Source organism: Acanthochromis polyacanthus, chromosome 21, assembly GCF_021347895.1.
Source record: "Acanthochromis polyacanthus isolate Apoly-LR-REF ecotype Palm Island chromosome 21, KAUST_Apoly_ChrSc, whole genome shotgun sequence".
Classification (NCBI taxonomy): domain Eukaryota; kingdom Metazoa; phylum Chordata; class Actinopteri; family Pomacentridae; genus Acanthochromis; species Acanthochromis polyacanthus.
Window position 1 is genome coordinate 30,596,017 of NC_067133.1, and position 20,000 is coordinate 30,616,016.

General features: G+C 44.0%; 2 protein-coding genes and 2 long non-coding RNA genes across 7 annotated transcripts in view; 2 read left to right on the plus strand and 2 right to left on the minus strand.

Moving 5' to 3' along the window:
* The window catches only part of prkar1b (protein kinase, cAMP-dependent, regulatory, type I, beta), a 79,928-nt gene extending 75,244 nt beyond the window's left edge, over positions 1 to 4,684 (minus strand). Inside the window, exons 1-2 of one of the 3 annotated variants that reach the window (XM_022195327.2) lie at positions 4,571 to 4,684; positions 2,429 to 2,616 (exon numbers count right to left, since the gene is read on the minus strand). In XM_022195327.2, coding sequence (XP_022051019.1) covers positions 2,429 to 2,602 — 174 coding nt within the window. In that variant the 5' untranslated portion in view covers positions 2,603 to 2,616; positions 4,571 to 4,684. Of the gene's footprint in view, positions 1 to 2,428; positions 2,617 to 4,471 lie in introns of all 3 variants that reach the window. The other 2 variants (XM_022195328.2, XM_051940886.1) reach the window with 2 other exon arrangements.
* Positions 4,616 to 20,000, plus strand: part of LOC110952015 (dynein axonemal assembly factor 5) — a 36,195-nt gene continuing 20,810 nt past the window's right edge. For both annotated transcript variants that reach the window (XM_022195325.2, XM_022195326.2), the window contains exons 1-7: positions 4,616 to 4,744; positions 10,703 to 11,258; positions 12,290 to 12,474; positions 12,663 to 12,787; positions 12,955 to 13,073; positions 14,929 to 15,161; positions 16,086 to 16,310. In XM_022195325.2, the coding sequence (XP_022051017.2) occupies positions 4,616 to 4,744; positions 10,703 to 11,258; positions 12,290 to 12,474; positions 12,663 to 12,787; positions 12,955 to 13,073; positions 14,929 to 15,161; positions 16,086 to 16,310 (1,572 nt within the window). The remainder of the gene's footprint in view (positions 4,745 to 10,702; positions 11,259 to 12,289; positions 12,475 to 12,662; positions 12,788 to 12,954; positions 13,074 to 14,928; positions 15,162 to 16,085; positions 16,311 to 20,000) is intronic.
* Positions 6,257 to 7,821, minus strand: LOC127531498 (uncharacterized). Its single transcript, XR_007938580.1, has 3 exons — positions 7,703 to 7,821; positions 7,283 to 7,478; positions 6,257 to 6,498 (listed from the first exon to the last, which is right to left on the minus strand). It is a non-coding gene; the product is annotated as an uncharacterized LOC127531498 (long non-coding RNA).
* Positions 6,567 to 7,833, plus strand: LOC127531495 (uncharacterized). The gene is made up of 2 exons (XR_007938575.1): positions 6,567 to 6,809; positions 7,650 to 7,833. It is a non-coding gene; the product is annotated as an uncharacterized LOC127531495 (long non-coding RNA).

Below are 20,000 nucleotides of genomic sequence, written 5' to 3' on the forward strand. Positions count from 1 at the left end.
AGCCTGTGTTTCTGTGCTGACTATGACATGATGGAACAAATCCTTCATTATACTTTATTTTTTTACACCACCACCACACAGCAGCTCACTCCTTTGTAAATGATGAGCACATGAATATTAATGGAAAACGTAGCTGTGTGCATTCTGTTGACATGAAGACATCCTTGAGGCTGGTTTGCTGTGGTGATTGGACATGGTGCAGGTGTGCTGCATGTTTTCCAGCAGCTTGTTTCTGCTGAGCTCCATCTCTCTGATTAGTATTCATGCTGCCCGTGTCACTCTGCAGCATTACAGTCTCCATTAAAAGCAGCTTTACTCTCAGCGCTGGGCTCATTCTGACGCTAAGGCTGCTTCACCGTGTAACTGTGGGAGGACTTCAGCTCCTCATCCTGAAAGCCGACAGACGCAAACACAGGAAGAACAGCTGGACCTTCACTTCTGTCCTAAACCTGAGGGACACGAGTCATTCCACAACTGGAGGACATTTTAAGTTCCATTTCTAATAATCCATGTAGAAAACACTAAAACATGCAGCAGTTGTGTAAATGTTCTTGTCCTGAGACCAAATCTATAAAAACTAGGAGAAAAGAATGTTTGAAATATTTTAAAATACCAAATAAATCTGGAGTTCCTCCTAAAACATTTTTCTCTCATCCTTCTGATGACCAAACTGGATCTCTAATAAAACAGTTAAAGTGAATTTAAATCTCCTTTTCTGGTTTGCTTTTCTTCAGTGATGTTTCTGTAATTGTGGGAACATTTTTTTAATCAACAATTTTTTTAAAATCCTAATTACTAAACATGGAACGTGTCCCACAACATGCTAGCAGAACCTGTTGATGATATTTTTGTTGTTTTGTGTCTTATTTTTTCATTTTGTGTCTTGTTTTTGTCATTTCCATCCTCCAACAGTGTTCCTAAAGAATGTGTAGATCAAAGCTATGTCCTCTCTTCTATTTTCCATCTTTTCATCCATTGTCAGCCTTGATTGAATGTCTCTCTCTACCTCATATTATCAGGATCAGACTCATTCTTTGGACTGTTTTCCATCAGTCAGTTTGTCCTCTTGGTCAGCAGTAACAGCTAGCTAAATATCTAGCTTCTACTGCTGAGAAAAAGATCACATTAGCATGGATTAGCAACCCTGTTACTGTGATTAGAGTAGGGTTAGCAAACAGCACAGAAAACATGGAATAAAAATGCTACCATTGATGTGGAAGCTGAGCCAATCAATACCTATTATTGATGAATATGGAGCAGAACACTGGAGAAGAGCAGGTTTATTTTATAAACATCTTAAAGCCCAAATGTCCTCCAGGTCTGGAATGATCCATGAACACGTTTTGATTCCACCGCCATTTTTTTTTTTAATTAAACAAAAACGGTACTTTCCATGCTGAGAAGTGATGCTATCAGATGACTCTCACATGCTCGCCGTCCTCACACCCTGCAGCCTCCAGACACTGGGACCAGAAGCTTCAGTCCTGCTACATCTGATCTCTCTGCACAATCAGTCCTCTTGTTGAAGGCTAAACTCCACCATCAGCTGCCTCCAGCTACAGCTCACACACCTTGATGACCTATCTGTGTAAGAGTAGAGTCCATTGTTCCACATCTTATGATCCAACAGATGATAAAAACCTGGAGAAGAACATTCACTGAGGCTAAACAGAAGGAGGCTCACATGTACCTGCATACACTTAAAGCAGTCGTATCTGTCTTATTTTAATTCTAATCTGCTGTGTCTCTGAGTAAATTCCTCTACATTTAATTCAAAAGGAGCCGGATAGACTTCAGGACCTCCTACAGTCGTAATGCCAACACAGCGGCTGAACAGATGCAAACACACTGAGGAGTGTCGCTGTTTGTGTGCTGCAGAGGTGGGATCCGTTTCAAGCTGCTTTCCAGTTCTGATATTTAATAAACCTGCTGTCATCTCCTAGCAGGTGTTATTTACCTGTATTTAAAGCCATGTCGTCTCTTTTTGTGGACAGATTGACAGGCAGAGACACAAAAACTCTGCTGTCTGCTTCAGGACACTGGCCTTTTATGGGAGCTCCTCTCACACTCCCTGATGGCCTCCTATTATAGGATGGAAAATGAAAGCTCTATTATAACAGTCCCAGTACAGACTGTTTCTGATGCTAGCTGGGATGTTCTTTGTCTGCTCACACCGTTTTACAAACCTCACTAGAGCCGATGTAATGACACAAACTGTTTACGAGCACCACGAGGAGGTTTACTTCTGAAAGCAGCACATCATGTGATAAGCATGCTCAGTTCTTACAGGTTAAAGACCATTTCATGCACATGACGACCAAACGCTAGCATCAGAGGACCTGAAACACTGCTCAGTCACTGGTACACATTAAATTCACATAAAACACCTTCAAACTCATTAAATCAAGTCATATGAGTTGTCACCGACCTTCTCCAGCTTTTCAAAATGCTCCCGCAGGAACTTCATAGGACGCTCAGGCTTAGCGATGCAGAGGTTCACGATGCACTCTTTGAGGATCTGCTGGATGTTGTGCTTCTGCACGAAGATTTCACAGCCTTTCAAACTCTCGTCTTCTTCCAGAGCGGAGGAGGAGGTGGCCATCTTATCTTTTATCTCTGTGGCAGTGGGAGAGAACAGGGTGGACCATGAGAGGAGGGGAGGGAATCAGGACAGAAAGGAGGAGCATTCAACAAGATAAGGAGGGGAAGGGGGAGATAACGGGTGAGGAATGGATCATGGGGAGGAGGAGACTTCATGTTTAAAGAGCTGCTCGTGTCTCCTGTGTTGGTGACATGATGTTTACCTGCTGCAGGTGTGTGTTACCTGTACCAGTGATAAGGACAACGTCTGACAGGACTTATCTGTATCGGTTCCACCTGACTGAACTGAACATCTAGTCATTTAATAACATCAACATTAACACTGGATTTTAGTCACTATGGCACCTAAACCTGTCAGGATTTCTTTTCACACAATTATCCAAAAAAAAGCCTTCCTGTCAGGTTGTTTTGGACACAAACAAATTCTCGAGAACGTTTCCTAAAAATGTGCTCTACATGCAGACGTGTTGACAACATAAAACTGCAAATAATGAGACAGAGGATCTTATCAGCTGATCATATTTGGTTTCATTAGAACAAATCTGGAACTCTGTGTTTGTGGGAATGAGACTAAAGAACCCTAAAAAGGAGAGTTCACTCACAGCATCAGAACTATTTCATGCTGAAATAAAACAGTCCTCGTGAAAGACCTGCAGATGAAGCTGGATCAACATGATGGGACTTAATTAGTGAAAGTAACACTGCATGGATCATTAAAGAACTGGAGGACATCTGGGCTTCAAAATGTTTGAACAATAAACCTTCTCTTTCACAGTGTTCTGCTCCATATTCATCAATAATAGGTATTGATTGTCTCAGCTTCCACATCAATGGTAGCATTTTTATTCCATGTTTTCTGTGCTGTTTGCTAACCCTACTCTAATCACAGTAACAGGGTTGCTAATCCATGCTAATGTGATCTTTTTCTCAGCAGTAGAAGCTAGATATTTAGCTAGCTGTTACTGCTGACCAAGAGGACAAACTGACTGATGGAAACAGTCCAAAGAATGAGTCTGATCCTGATAATATGAGGTAGAGAGAGACATTCAATCAAGGCTGACAATGGATGAAAAGATGGAAAATAGAAGAGAGGACATAGCTTTGATCTACACATTCTTTAGGAACACTGTTGGAGGATGGAAACGACAAAAACAAGACACTAAAAGACAAAAAAAGAGACAGAAAATGAAAAAAACAATACACAAAACGACAGAAATGTGACAGAAAACAAAAAAAACATCATCAACAGGTTCTGCTAACATGTTGTTCCATGAATAATAATTATTATTTAAACTGTTATGTTAATTTTAAAAATGTTCCCACAATTACAAGAGACATCAATGAAAATTTAAAAAAAATAACAAAAAGGATATTTAAATTTAATTCTACCTGTTTTATCAGAGATTTAGTTTTGGACAAGAGAAAATGTCATTTCAGGGGAACTCCAGACTTATTTGGTATTTTTAAATATTTTGAATTATTCCTTTCTCCTAGTTTTTTTAGATTTGGTCTCAGGACAAGAACATTTACACAGGTACTGCATGTTTTAGCATTTTCTACATGGGTTATTTAAAAAGGGAGGTAAAATGTCCTCCAGTTGTGGAATGAGCCTCATGGATCGGTTCTAACATCAGAAACGCTGCAGAACGTCTCATGGCAACAGGAAGCTGAGCTAGCTAACTGTCCAACACCCTGCATCACTTCCTCAGAGGGACACCACGTCTCCACATTACTGCAAGATAAATCCTACCAGGACCGACTGCAGCCTCTCCACAACAAACACCGCAGAGTTCGCAGCTTCCTGCTGGATGACACTGATCACCTGTTCGGCTGCGTCCAACAGACGGCTAACACGGCTAGCTCTGCTAACCTGACAAGGACAGACGAACCCAGCGGAGAGGAACCACTGCGGATAGACCCGAGGAGGAGAACCCGGACTGAAGGACAGCCTGGGACAAGGTGTTCCTACCGTGGCTGTGTGGAGGATGGCCAGTGAGGAGGCTCTCTGCTGGAGATGGAGGATCGGAGGCTAGCTGCTGCTGCTGCTGCTGCTGCTGCTGATGCTGATGATGCTGCTGCTGGCTCTGCGTCAGGAGCGATGACGTCAATCTGTCATCTCTCCAGAGGCAGCAGCACGAGGCAGGTAAATAATAAATAAATAAATAAGCCCAGCCTTAAAGGCGACACACAGCCATAAAAACAGCACATCGGCAGGTAAATAATAAATGAATAAAAACAGCCTTAAAGGCAAACAGCTAATCAATTTCCTTAGTGTGATGTACATGTTAGAGCAGGTGGAAACAGGTGAGACAGGAAGCGAAACGGATAAAATATGAAATAAAGGTGGAACGAAGATAATGTACACACGATGAATTTACTTCTGGATATGTACAGCAGCAGAGAGCAGGATGCAGCACATCAGCAGGGAAATAAAATAAATAAATACATTAAAAGCATCCTTAAAGGCAGCATGGAGCCATAAAAACAGCTGGAAGTGTTCTGGTTGCTCTGAGGGCCAAAGTTTGGTTTTAGCTATATTTATTTTTTCATTTTTTTTATACCTTTATTTAACCAGGAAGTCCCAATGACATCAGAGATCTCCTTTACAAGGGAGACCTGGCCAAAGTAGCAGCCATAAAAATTAAAATAGTTATAAAAAAACATGAATAAACAATAAACAGTAAAGCAGTAAAGGTTTGAAATATAGTCACTTAATTATATGTATTAATGCAGACTGAAGGGAGGTTATGACACTCTATTTTTATCTTTTATGGAGGAACTGTTTTACAAGAAATTCCATTTTAAGGTGTTTTTACCTGTACGGCATTCTGCTTTTAGGAATTTTATAAGCAGCTTGATAAAGTAATGATTTCATGTTTTTCTTCGTTTCAAACTGTGTAAATTTTTGCACTGAGCATAACTAGAACACCCTGAAGATGTGATCAGTTTTATTATTGAAGTTTACATGTTACAGTACGTGGATACAGGTGCAACTGGAAGAGTTAGAAAAACCAAACTAAGGCTGAAAACAAAGCTATAATAAAGACACAGAATGATGAATATGAGCTCTGTTCCATCTGCAGAATCTCTCAGTCTTTAAGAAGAGACTAAAACCAGATCTTCACTGAACAGACTTCCTGCAGACACCACGGTCCTATCATCACTAGAACCTGTTTATGGGTCTTCTCCTGGTTCTTTTCTCCTGACTAGATCCTTGCTGGTGGTGGATCTGCTCTCAGATGGACGTCACTTTGGATAAAAAGAGTCTGATAAATGAAACTGTAGGGTTAGGGTAAATTTGTTTTTGCAGAAAATACAAAATGAATGCATTTGACATTCTGTTACAAAGCAGACATTGAACCTGTCAGGCAGGTATTTGATTGAGTGACAAGACAAAAGACAAAAATGTGCTCAGAGTTCCACCGTTCACCAGCATAGCAGCGAGGATAGGTAAAAAGACAAGATAAATTAAAAAAACACACAATAAAAAAGCCTTAGGGAAATAAAACCAATCTCTGGGATGAAAGCCGACATGAAATCTAAAAGTCACAGTAATAAACAGAGCTAAGAAATAAGATAAATAAAGTGTAAATGTCACTATTTCTTACTGAACTCAGTGACAGCGACAGGAACTGTTTTATAATTCTGCATCTTGGATCTAAAAATCTCTGTCCAGAAGGAAGAAGCTGAATTTCACCGTTATTAAGGACTGATAAAACCATCATGTGCACCTGTTTAGTGGACAAGAAGGCTGGACCAGACTGGGACCAATCAGGAGGCTGGACCAGGCTGGGACCAATCAGGAGGCTGGACCAGGCTGGGACCAATCAGGAGGCTGGACCAGGCTGGGACCAATCAGGAGGCTGGACCAGGCTGGGACCAATCAGGAGGCTGGACCTGACTGGGACCAATCAGGAGGCTGGACCAGGCTGGGACCAATCAGGAGGCTGGACCAGGTTGGGACCAATCAGGAGGCTGGACCAGGCTGGGACCAATCAGGAGGCTGGACCAGGCTGGGACCAATCAGGAGGCTGGACCAGGCTGGGACCAATCAGGAGGCTGGACCAGGCTGGGACCAATCAGGAGGCTGGACCTGACTGGGACCAATCAGGAGGCTGGACCAGGCTGGGACCAATCAGGAGGCTGGACCAGACTGGGACCAATCAGGAGGCTGGACCAGGCTGGGACCAATCAGGAGGCTGGACCAGGTTGGGACCAATCAGGAGGCTGGACCAGGCTGGGACCAATCAGGAGGCTGGACCAGGCTGGAACCAATCAGGAGGCTGGACCAGGCTGGGACCAATCAGGAGGCTGGACCAGACTGGGACCAATCAGGAGGCTGGACCAGGCTGGGACCAATCAGGAGGCTGGACCAGGCTGGGACCAATCAGGAGGCTGGACCAGACTGGAACCAATCAGGAGGCTGGACCAGGCTGGAACCAATCAGGAGGCTGGACCAGGCTGGGACCAATCAGGAGGCTGGACCAGGCTGGGACCAATCAGGAGGCTGGACCTGACTGGGACCAATCAGGAGGCTGGACCAGACTGGGACCAATCAGGAGGCTGGACCAGGCTGGGACCAATCAGGAGGCTGGACCAGGCTGGGACCAATCAGGAGGCTGGACCAGACTGGAACCAATCAGGAGGCTGGACCAGGCTGGAACCAATCAGGAGGCTGGACCAGGCTGGGACCAATCAGGAGGCTGGACCTGACTGGGACCAATCAGGAGGCTGGACCAGGCTGGGACCAATCAGGAGGCTGGACCAGGCTGGGACCAATCAGGAGGCTGGACCAGACTGGAACCAATCAGGAGGCTGGACCAGGCTGGGACCAATCAGGAGGCTGGACCAGGCTGGGACCAATCAGGAGGCTGGACCTGACTGGGACCAATCAGGAGGCTGGACCAGACTGGGACCAATCAGGAGGCTGGACCAGACTGGGACCAATCAGGAGGCTGGACCAGGCTGGGACCAATCAGGAGGCTGGACCAGGCTGGGACCAATCAGGAGGCTGGACCAGACTGGAACCAATCAGGAGGCTGGACCAGACTGGGACCAATCAGGAGGCTGGACCAGACTGGGACCAATCAGGAGGCTGGACCAGGCTGGGACCAATCAGGAGGCTGGACCATCTCACTGTTTGGTTCAGGGAGTTTTTCTCTGACCTTAAACCCTAACCCTAACCTGAACCATGACACCAAGCAGAAGATTAAACACACTGTTGAAAAAAAACAGAATCAAGACCGTTTAATGTGGAAATAAGGGAGTTTTCTGAGGCGGTGAAGGCGCTGATGGACTTTATGGCAGACAGATTTGCAGTTTTCATCAATTCAATTTTTCATCAATTATGGTCCCAAGATATTATATTTCTATAATTGCTCTTTACTTTCTGAGCTTAAAGTGACTCTTTGTCTGTCTTGTTGTTTTCTGTGGTGAATCTGCATATAGATATGAACATGATGATTGTTGCAGCTTGGCTCAAAAAAACTAGCCAAACAGGGAGACAACAGCTGTGTGACAACTACAATGGTTTTATTCCACCACAAAACAACCAAAACTATGCACTGAAGACCCCTAAACAGAAACCAAAGATCATGTCAGAGAGCTGGAATGGAAGCGAGGGAGATTTTCTGCAGCTGAACCTCTGGATCCAGATGTGGCTCCATCAGCTGACGACCCTCCCTCAGCTCTGGAAAAGAAAGGACAGGAACACAAAATGGATGTGAATACAAATGACATGATGAATTTACATATGGTTATTGTACAGATGTGACATGATGAAACTATTGTTATTCCCAGACGCTTTGTTGGTATTTTGATGTTGGAGCAGAAATATTTCATAGGGTTGGCAAGATGAGGCAGCACACAAAACCACACAGCAGAACTATCCATCCATCATCTATACACCACTTAATCCTCTTTAGGTTTGCAGGGGGCGGAGTCTGTCCCAGCTGACTGAGAGTGAAGGTTCACCTGGACAGGTAACAGTCTGTCACAGGGCTACACATAGAGACAAACAATCACACCTACAGACAGTTTAGAATCACTGATTAACCTCAGCATGTTTCTGGACTGTGGGAGGAAGCTGGAGAAAACCCATCAGGAGAACATGGAAAAATGTCCCCCAAAATGTCCCTGTTTTGCTCAGGAACGTTCTACTGGTCCATGGTTCCATGAAGTCTGTTCTGTTGTAGAGCTGCTCTGTGTTGGAATGAATACTCCTCCCCATGAAGATCTGATGCTGTTAATTCTTTTAAAAAAAAAACAGTGCAAACCCTAAATGGAACAGATCTGACCTTTTACAAGGATGTGTAGAAAATAACAGTTTTGGAATACTGTAATGATAAATCTGACCATCAGGGCGTTCTTTTGGATGTTTGCATTTTTCTGAATCACAAAAGTGAGTCCTACTTTCAATAAAACAACAAATGTTTTTGTATTGAGGCCTAAAGCGTCCTGAGATCTGCGTTTTGCTTTAGTTCTGTGCAGCTGCTCGCTGATTTCAGCTCTCAGTGTGTAACGAGGTGAAACATTTTGTGTCTTAATTGATATTCTACCTTCAGAAATACATTCAATAAGTTGTAGCTGTGCTTCCATGAATTTTACTGTATGTGGATCTATTTGGTAAATCTGCATTTAGCCACAAAAGTCTTCAACCTGTAATTTTAAAGAATGAGATTTTAGAATTTAATTTGAGTTAATCCAATTATAGGATTGTAGGTGTGATAAAGATGAGGTCATGACTGTAATTAAAATCTATACTAAAACCGTCTAAAACTGTAAATGTGTGTGGAGTACCGCTACACGACTGATTTAAAGTGATTCCAGAATTTCTGTAGTTTTAATTTTAGAATCAGTCAGAATCAGCTTTATTGACCGCCTTTGTACTTGCTAAATGAAAAAAAATAATTAATTACTCAGTAATTAATGTAAGCACCTATAAATAACAGCATTTTGACATTTTATTAATTTAGAATTTTGTATTTTTAATATTGGGACAGTGTGATTTTGTCCAAATGTCTAGTTTGTACATTTAACCTCCAAAGACCATTTTTTTCATTGTTCATAATAATAATGACATGAATATAGTTATTTTTATATATGTTTAGGAACCAAATGCATTTTAAAACAAGAACCTCCAATGTTCTTTTGATTGTTGTTTGGTCTTTTTGTGTGTAATTGTGTGTCTTGCTTGGTTGTCCTTTTTTAAGCTGCTTTTAAACTGCCCCTTGAGGACAAATAAAGTTATTTGAATTGAATTCCGACCAGCTGCAATCAGGCTTTTCAATTCTCAGTAATTCTTATTACTAAATATTATTAACTTGTGAGTGCATGTTGTGCATATGTTTTTTTATATATGTATTTTTTTCTAACAAATATAGATATATGACTATTAGATCAACAACTAGTGTGGGTGTTCTGTTGGGTTGTGGGATGTCTGTGTGTCAGATGCTGCTGTTACAATTAATTTCCTTGTTAGGATCAATAAAGCTTATGTTCTATTCTATTCTATTCTATTCTATTCTATTCAGACTTACAGGTCCTTCATTCCATCTGCTGTAAGAGCGCACAACATCAGCATCACTGGCTGATGTTAACATAAACTGGACTTATATCATCTTTAACCACAGTAAAACTCTGCACAACAATTCCTTGCACAGCTGGCTTTTTTTTTTTGGCACTTTTACAGTGACTTTTATACCACAACATTCCACTTAATGCTGATCGTATCACTTATAGTGTAGTAATACTGTATTTATTCATTTTTGTGTTATTGTTATTATAATTATTATCATTGCTGTACATATGGTTAGTGCTGCTCTAAAAGATGTTGGCTGCTGTAAATTTCCCCTGACATGGGGAGTAATAAAGGATTATCTTATTTTATTCTAATATGAATATAATACAATATACATCACATATGATCAGATTATTGTATTTACAGGCTGCTTTTTATCTCAAATAACTCGTAGAAATGTAAAATGCAGCCCACCCAAAGGTCTCAGGAGGCTGCACAGAACTTGTGTTTGTAAAGACAAATAAAGTTCGAGGCTTTGAATCCGGAAGTGCCGTAAAGCAGCCGTTTGTTTTTGTCGCGCAGCTGCCGGTTGCCATAACGACAGTGAAGATGGCGGCAGGAGACGAGCACGCTGCCTCTGAAGTCCTGAGAGGAGTCGCTCGACACCTGAACTGTCTGAACGAAGACAACAAGGCGACCCGGAGGAGAGCCCTGGAGCTGATCCGGAGGGAGACCCTGGACCGGCTTCTGTCCTCCGAAGTCCAGCAGGAGGTCTTCTCTGCGCTCCTCCAGCCGCTCCTCAGATGTCTGTCAGACCCGATGGAGAGGTGCAGAGAAACCTCCATAGCGATGCTAACAGAGTTCATCCGGAGCGTCCCGAGGCCGCAGGAGGCTCTGCCCTACCTCATGCCCTGCCTGGCTCAGCGGTTCGGGGAGAAGGAGATCCTGGAGCCGGCGGAGGAGCTCCGGCTCTCGGCCGTGGAGATGCTGACCCTGACGGTGGAGGTCTGCGGGAAGAACTTAGCTCCTTTCCTCAGCGAGATGATCCGCGTCCTGCAGAGGAGCATCCTGGACCCTTTTCCAGATGTGAAGAGAGAAAGCTGCAGATGCACCGTGGAGTTCGCTAAGAGTGTTCCAGGTGAGAAGGCGTCTGTTGCCATGGTTTCACAGCACGCACAGCTTTACGACACACAAGCTCTCTTTCTGCTCTGCATCCGCATGAGAAGTTTAACCAGGGAGAGGTCAGACACTGGTTTATCCTGGAATACTTAAATCATCCATCAGTCATGTTTTTTTTTTTTTTAAATTTAACTTTTATTTTACCGGTAACCTCATTGAGACACTGGATTTCATTCTCAAGAGAATAAAGTTTAAATTAATTTGCTCTAATTATCTTCAATATAGATAGATAGATAGAAGGGGAACTTTGGTGGATTATTACAGCTGAGGATAAGATAAGTTAGTCCTTTATTATTCCCCACACCAGGTAAAAATTCCAGTGTTAGAGCGGCAAACATTTCTCAGAGCCGAACCATATGTATACTAATGATAGTAATTATAATAACAATATGTACGATATATACATGAATAAAGAATGAAAAATGAATAAATACAGCATTAATACACTATAAATGGCAGCAGCATGGAGTGGTTTGTGGTATAAATGTAACTATAAAAGTGCAAAATGCCAACAGTACAAAACCTTGTTGTGCAGATTTTACCGTGGTTTAAGATGGTAGAAGTCTTAATATTTACTATAGTCAGCTTAAGTTGTATTCTATCATTTTTTGTAGGGTGTTAATCCTTAATATATATAAATTTCTCAGGTCCATTCACATCATAAATAACCCTGGGAGGTCTAGATCTCAGTAATTTAAGCTGTGATTTCATTTCTCTCAGCTGACATGCAGTTATTGAAGTGACCTGAATAAAAACTCTGTTTAGTCCAGGAAGTTCTCCTCTCTGGTTTGGGTGGAGATGTTGTAGAAGGACTCTGTTTCCACCGTGTTCGACTGTATTTCAGCCTTAAACCCACTAAAAGACCCTTCAGGATGTAAACCATAGTTTGGTAAACCCTGGGATCATTTAGTCCTATTTCACTGAACTGTATCATCTTATTGTATTACTGACCCAGCTCTTAGTAACGTAGCTTAGTTTCTTCCTCTTCAGAGCATTTCCACCTGCAGGCTGAGAGTCTGGTCAGGCCTCTCATGCTGACGGTTTCTCATCAACACTCTCGGGTTCGAGTGTCTGCCATTGAAGCCACCGGTGCAGTCATTCAGCACGGCAGCGGTAAAAACGTGGACGACGTGCTCTCTCACCTGGCTCAGAGGCTGTTTGACGACTCACCACAGGTTGGTTTCTGTAAATCATCCACTTTTAGAGCTCCCACCGTGTGCCTTTCATGTGCTTATTTTATTTTATTTACCTCCAGGACCGAAAAATCTGAATGTTTTGTCTGCATGTGGAGACATTAATACTTAACCTCTGGAGGCAGAAACTAGCTAAATCCTGCTTTTCCTCATTCTCTCCTTTGGTCCAGGTGAGGAAGGCTGTGACTGCGGTGGTTGGTGATTGGCTGTTGCACATGAGAGACCGATACTCTTATTTCCACAAACTGATCCCACTCCTGCTGAGCAGCATCAACGATGAGATCCCAGAAATAAGGTGAATGAATGAACGCTGACATTCTTCAGTCTTTGCTCTGAAATACGATGTAAGACAGTCATTTAATGCTGAAGGAAACCTAACATAATATCTACAGATGATCATGAACTACAACAACCACAGTGCTGTTGACCATGCTGTCGTCTGTCACCTTTTCACTCCTGCAGACTTCTAGCAGCTGATTTATGGAGGCAGGTCGGCTCACAGTGGGAGAAGGAGAACGAGGAGGACATCAAGGACAAGATGGACTTCCTTCTCAGCCCGCCTCCACACTACCCAGCAGGAGGTCAGTCGCTAGCAGCTCTGTTATTTTTAATGAAGACAGGCCAACAGATGAGTCATTTTACGGGTTAGTGGAGGACTCCAAACTCAGTACACGAATGATGAAGAACTGCAGCCATCAGAAGTGGTCCACGTTCTCCACTGGTATGTTCATGGTGTTCTAGAAGCTCTTATTATTTGTAATCAATAGACATTAATCCCCGGTGCAGACTTTGCCACATTTACCACATTAACTATGTCTACACTGGATTTATCATTCATTTAATGTCATCTTCATTGAATAAAACTGCTTTTCTTAAACAAAAAGGACATTTCTACGTGAGCCTGAACCTCTAAAGGGTGTGTAGGTGGAGAGGCAGAGGGGTAGATGCTGTGAGTTTACCTCCTGATCTAATATTATTCTCAGTGTCTTGGTTCATCTTTATTTAAGAAACTCTGAGTTCTTAGCAACAACGCACTAAATCAAACTTTACTCCATGTACACCACCGTTGAAAAGCTTGGGGTCATCCAGACAAAAACTCCCACTTTTATCCATGTGCTAACATAACTGAACAAGGGTTTTCTGATCATCAATGAGCCTTTCAGCACCATTAGCTAACACAATGTAGCATTAGAACACAGGAGTGATGGTTGCTGGAAATGTTCCTCTGTACCCCTATGGAGATATTCCATTAAAAATCAGATGTTTACAGCTACAATAGTCATTTACCACATTAACAATGTCTACACTGGATTTATCATTCATTTAATGTCATCTTCATTGAATAAAACTGCTTTTCTTAAACAAAAAGGACATTTCTACGTGAGCCTGAACCTCTAAAGGGTGTGCAGGTGGAGAGGCAGAGGGGTAGATGCTGTGAGTTTACCTCCTGATCTAAACTCAGAGCCCTAAAAGTTGTCTGCATGTTTCTAAATGTAATAACTACACCTCAGTGCTTTAACTCTTATCTCTTTATTACAGCTGTCTGTGGTTATAACACACAGTAAAAAATGATGCTGTCAGAACAGGTCCTGGCTTGGAGAGATAAGTGTCTGCCTCTGGGCCTGGAATGAGTGAACCTGAACGTGGTCACTGTAGTCTGCCTACAGGCCTACAGCTCCTACCAGCTCTGCATACTGATGCACGTCCTGAAACTACACATGTGACAGTACAGATGAATACTGTCTGTGCCTCAGGACAGGAAAGGAAATAGTCTCTCTACCCCCCTCTTTGTCTTTTTCTTTCTTGCCATCATAAATCTGTCAGGCCTCCCAGTGTTAGGAGGTCACTGTCAGCCGGGGAGAGACGACCACAACGGCTCTTGTTTGGTCTTGTCCTGGTGTGTTTCTCTGATTTATCTCTTTCTTCCTTTAGTCCTGCCTTCCTTTCTCATTAGCATGCCTGTAGGAGAAGGAGAATAAGGTGCTGGGGTAGAAAAAGGATCAACAGTTCAAATACAGAAGGCTTTTTAAGGATGTGTTTCACTTGCTCTGACAAGCCACTCCTGGGTAAATCTGAGAAGAAGTTGTAGAAAACATTATGAGCTCTGACCTGGTCTCCTGACGTTTGGAAGTCTGTCAGTCAGTGGTGTTTATTCTGCAGATGGTTTATGGATTACAACATTTCTCTGTTCTTATATGAATAAATAGACTACATGTACATAATGCAATGACTGTTGAAGTTTGAGTCGCATCGTTCAGAAATAAAGTGTCTCCCTGCCTGAGTTTAAAGGACCATGTGGAAGCTTTTAACTCCTGGAGATGATCCAGAAAGCAAAGTCAGTGACAAACGGAAGGTTCAGACTGTGAGGATGTGAGTTCTTCAGAATGAAAACAGAACAGATTAGATGTATTTCAAAGTGTTTCTGTCCTCCTCCAGTGGAGCGTCCAGGGCTGGGCTGCAGAGAGCTGGTGGTGAGGAACCTGGGGAGGCTGCTTCCTGCCGTCTCCCATGACGTGACCGACTGGCTGGTTCCCACCCGGATCAGAACCTCCCAGCTGCTCTCTGTGCTGCTGCTCCACGCCGAGGACCACAGCACCCAGCATCTGCAGCCTCTCCTGGCCACCATCTACCGGGCCTGCAGCGACTCGGAGAGGGACGTGGTCAGAAACGTGAGTTCCAGAAGATGCTGCTGTCACATTTCCTACTTTAGAGTCAGACGTGGTCCGATGGTGAGCTGATCAGAATTTCAGTCATAATGTGCACCAGCTAGTGTATGTTCTGGCTGGCAATAAAGGGGCTGTTCTGTTCTGTTCTGTTCTGTTCTGTTCTGTTCTGTTCTGTTCTGTTCTGTTCTGTTCTGTTCTGTTCTATTCTATTCTTTCTGAACCTCTCAGTAGTATAGGGCTCTTCTATGATATTTTAGTTATTACTCTGCCAAGGAATACGACAGAGTTATGTGATGATCAATGTCTGTCTGTCTGTCTGTCTGTCTGTCTGTCTGTCTGTCTGTCTGTCTGTCTGTCTGTCTGTCTGTCTGTCTGTCAGCAACATTCCTCTAAAACAGACAGACAGATTTGAATTAAATTTTCCTTGAAGCTCAGAAATGACTCAAGGACCAAGTGATCAGATTCTGGCAGTGATGCAGCTTATAGTCTGGATCCATGGATTGGTTATAGATTTCTGTATCATTGCCAGATAGCGGCACGGCATCACTGTAACCATGACAACCAGTGAGCACTACATCAGCTGATTGTGATCCTACTACAAATCCACCTCTGAGGACTTATCCATCAGAAATGATCTGATTGAGCAGCCTTGGAGGAGGACTGCTCTCTGAGTGTTTTTTTTGTTTCTAGATGAAATGATTTGAAGGCACATCTAGTGAGTCAGCAGTTTTAGTTCCATGTCAGTCTGTCCTCAGCTCAGACCAGGTCCAGCAGAGCTCCAGGTCCAGCAGAGCTCCAGCAGAGCTCCAGGACCTCGGATGCTCCTGTTTACATCAGAGGATTGTACAGATCTTTGATGTGTGAGGAACTGAGAAAGTTCTTCCTGTCCCTCCGTCCTCATGTCTCCTCCTCTTCCTCTCTAACCAGTGCCTGGCAGCTGCTGAACTGTTGGGAACCTTTGTCCCTCCGGCTGTCTTCCTGAAGCTGCTGCTGGACCATGTGAGCACCCCGTCCTCCTGCTCCCAGCCCTGGTCCCCCCTCATGGTGCTGGCTGCGGTGCTGGGAGGCTGCCCCGGGCCGCTGCTCAAACCACATCTCCAGCAGATCGCCAACACTCTGGTCCAGCCCGACGTCTGCCAGGAATACCAGCAGGTCAGCAGTGGGAAGCTTGGATTTGGTTGTGGTTAAGCTGTTTTTATATTTACCTGAGAATGACTGTTCTTCCAGTAAAGCCACCCACCTCAGTCACACCCACTGTAAACACGTCCTGCTGCTGCTGTGGACCGAGCCGCACCTGTGGGGTTTTCTGTGATTATTTAGTATATAAAATCATGAAAGTCAGACGTGTTTTGCTGACAGCTGGCCGGCTTTTCTCTGCCCTCGTGTCTTGTTGCCTCCACATCTGTGTGCATCAGCTGTTCAGGGACTTGGCAGGATCACAGAAGGTCATTTTCTACGTTCTCTGTGTACCTGAGCGCTCTTATTTTTGGCAGCAACAGTGCAGCTGTCATACTGTATATTTCTTGCCTAATTTGTCCCTTATGGAAACAGGTTTCGCGATAAGCTGCCACATCTCTTAAAGGCCTTTGGCTGAAGAGTCTTAGAGCGCTTTCAATAGCACTACTGTACACGCTGAGTTCAGGGGGTTCGCTGTAAAATGCCAGCCCTGCTGAAGGGACAGTCAGGCCACACGCTGGTTTTAAATTCTAACATTTCTAGTCTTTGATCAGACCGTCTCTGCTCACACGCTGCTTAGAAACATTCAGTTCTGCACATCTCTCTGTTTTTATTTACATAGCAGAAGAAATCATTAAAAATGCCTTTAGAGGCGTTCTGCCAGCCGTCCACAGCAGTCCTCCGTGCTTCACCACGTTTCCCTCAGAATCAGAATAAACTGTCCAGCAGAGAGCTATTTTCTGATGCTGCTGCACCCCCTCTACCCATGACCCCGTCCACCTCTCACACTTCCTCCCTGAGATAATAATAACAGAAAATCTCTAATTTCTCGTGACCTCTGAGCAGACCAGGCTTTGTTTTCTTTTAGAGCTGTGAGGAAGGTCTCTGCACCATGAAAAGAATCCCTGAAATTTCAAAGCCTGCTGGTCAAGGCCGGTGATAAATGGAGAGGAAAAGTGATCTTTTTATGTCCTCCTTGGTCCGATCCAGAGGGGTCAGCCGGAGGGAGAATGAACCGGACGGGACGGTCGCATGCTGTCGTACAGATGCAAGCAGACCTCTGCTTCCTGTCTGTCTCTTTCTCCATCCATCTTCTTCTGTCATTCTCCCTCTCTGTGCTTCTGGGGCAAAGCAAACACCACCAGACAAACACCTGCAGGATCCTTTAATAACCGGCAGAACTCATAGCGGCTGGAAGGTCTGGATCACGGGACGGCAGCGTCTGCATCCAGCATGCCATCTTTTAGTTTCTGGTAGAATCCTGACGCAGAGGATCTTTATGTTGTTCATTTCAGCTGCCTGCATGTGATGATGGACAGAATTACAGCATACAAACAGCTGGCTCACTGTTTTATTTCATTTTACTTTTAATACGACCAAAACATACGAAAGCTATCTGTTTGGAAAAGGTGAAGTCTGACTGAAATGAAATCTAAATAAGCTCCAAAGTGAACGGAGGCTTTGTGGGGAGCTGAAGACTTTAAAGCTGATATACGATGCTTCTGTGCAGCCTGTCCCACTCTTTCAGCTCTGTTTCCTTTATTTCAGTAGAGGAAAAGGACAGCTTACAGAAATACACCCCCTGTCAAAAGTTGTAGGACAGGTTCTACTTTATTTGAATGAGACAGTGTCCTAAAACCTTTGACAGGAGGTGTACGTGACAGATGCTTAGCAAACAATGAAAACACTGATTCTGAATTGAAGGCGATGTAAAGACATGCAGAGAAAGAAAGCGAGTGTGCGGTGAAAGAAGCCGCCGTGTTCTGAGCTAACATGTGGGTTTCTGTTTAAAGGGGTGTTCCACAGAGGTTTAGCAGACAGCGACCATCACACACCTCACACAGTGGAGTGCGACTGTCGTTGCCATAGCGACAGAAGCATCACTGAGCGGACTGTAACCACGGTGACAGAGAGGAGGCTGTGAATCATTAGCCGTGTTTACCGCCATGCTGTCCTGTGTGAAAAGGAGGAGAGTGGTTAGAAAGCAAAAGTTCTGTCTTTTCATTCATCTAGTGTTCTCCTGAACACGCTACCATCAGCCCACCTCCACTGCTCTGCAGAACCACAGACGGTCAGGAGGAAGGCAGGAGAAGGAGCTCTACCTGGCTGAAGGAAGAGATGGCATCACACCACTCCAGCTGTTTGCTTTCCTGTTGCCATGGCGACACCAGGAGCTGTGGGGGGCTGGTGTGGAGGTGTAATTGATGCATCCAGCGGTGGACAGATGCATGCTGGGTAATGAGGGCCCTGGAGCGTGCCCAGCTCCATGAACCAGGTGTATCTCAGCTGACTGCAGGTGTCCACCCAGTCATTACTCCACAACACTTTGTCCGCTCTCCCTCTTTCTGGGCCAGCCCTAATGGTTGTTTTCTGCCCGTGTAGAACACGCGTGTCTGCTGCTCTTTGTCACGTTATTTCCTCTGCTGCCACCAGAGTTCAGGATGTTTGGTTTAGGTGATGCTCAGGTCTAATCAGCTGAAGAGCTCAGAGCTGTGTGGAGGTTCAGTGTAGCTTCACACCGCTGCAGGACAATCTGCTGACAGGTTACTAACACGCTGAGATCAGGATACATCCAGCTTTTCCCAGCAGAAAGAAAACATTTGAGCAGACTGGATTTACCGTAGCTCCTCTTCCTCCTGCTTTCTGATGCTGGGAGCATCTTGACTTTTTTTACACTTGTTTACCTTCCAGATCAATGCCAAGCTGAGCTGTACCACAGATTTGGGAAAAGATAGTGCGCCCCCTCGTGGTGATCGCTGGTATTAGGCAGGCAGGCAGAGAAAGTGGCTTTGTGTTTTCTATGTTGGAGCCCATAGGGAGGAATGAAGTGTTTTTACTCATCACCAGAGCAGAACAAGCTCCTGGAGGGCGCTTTCACTCTCAGCCCTCCACAGAAAAACACTCATTCCTCCAAACACCCCCTAATGACAGGCGGCGTGAAAACAGGAAGCGAGGCCGTGATCCCAGTGATGGCATGGAAATGAGCCTGAGCTGCAGGTCTTTGTCTAAACATGAGCTCACCACAAGTCACAGCAATCACACACTCATGGCTGGAGACGGAAAAACTTGACTCTGTCACTGAATCATTCAGCTGCTGTTTGCCTGAAATAAGACCAGTAAGTATTTCGTATTTTAGTGAGTGTTAAAAAGCAGCATTACCTCCTAGAGTTTAGGTTAAGGAGATGGTTACAGAGAAAGTGGAGAGGAGACTGAAACAGGATTCTAATATTGTGTAATATTCTTTGGGAAGATGATGTAGTCCTGACAAATGCTACTGAATTGTTGAGTAGTGTTTAAATATGTGTGTAATGCATGAATAATGTAGTAATCACAGAAAGCCTAGAAGCTGTGTGTGTAGAAGTAAAGATGTGTGGAAGACTGGGGGGAGATCACACAGGATAACCTGTAACTTTGGTGAAGATAAGTCATGTTTTCTAGAAGATGAAATGTGGAATGTTCCAAGCATGATGGGTTAAACTTAAGGCGCTGTAACTGTTAGAATATATTAGAAAGGTAACGACACATGATGGTGAAACGTGCATGAAATCTGTCTGAAATAATAAGGGGCAAAGTCAGAACATGTCTGGACAAGTTCTGTGTGAAACATGATCTAATGAAAGCCTGATGTCTTCTGTAAAGTGACTCAACAACGAAATATAAGCTGGT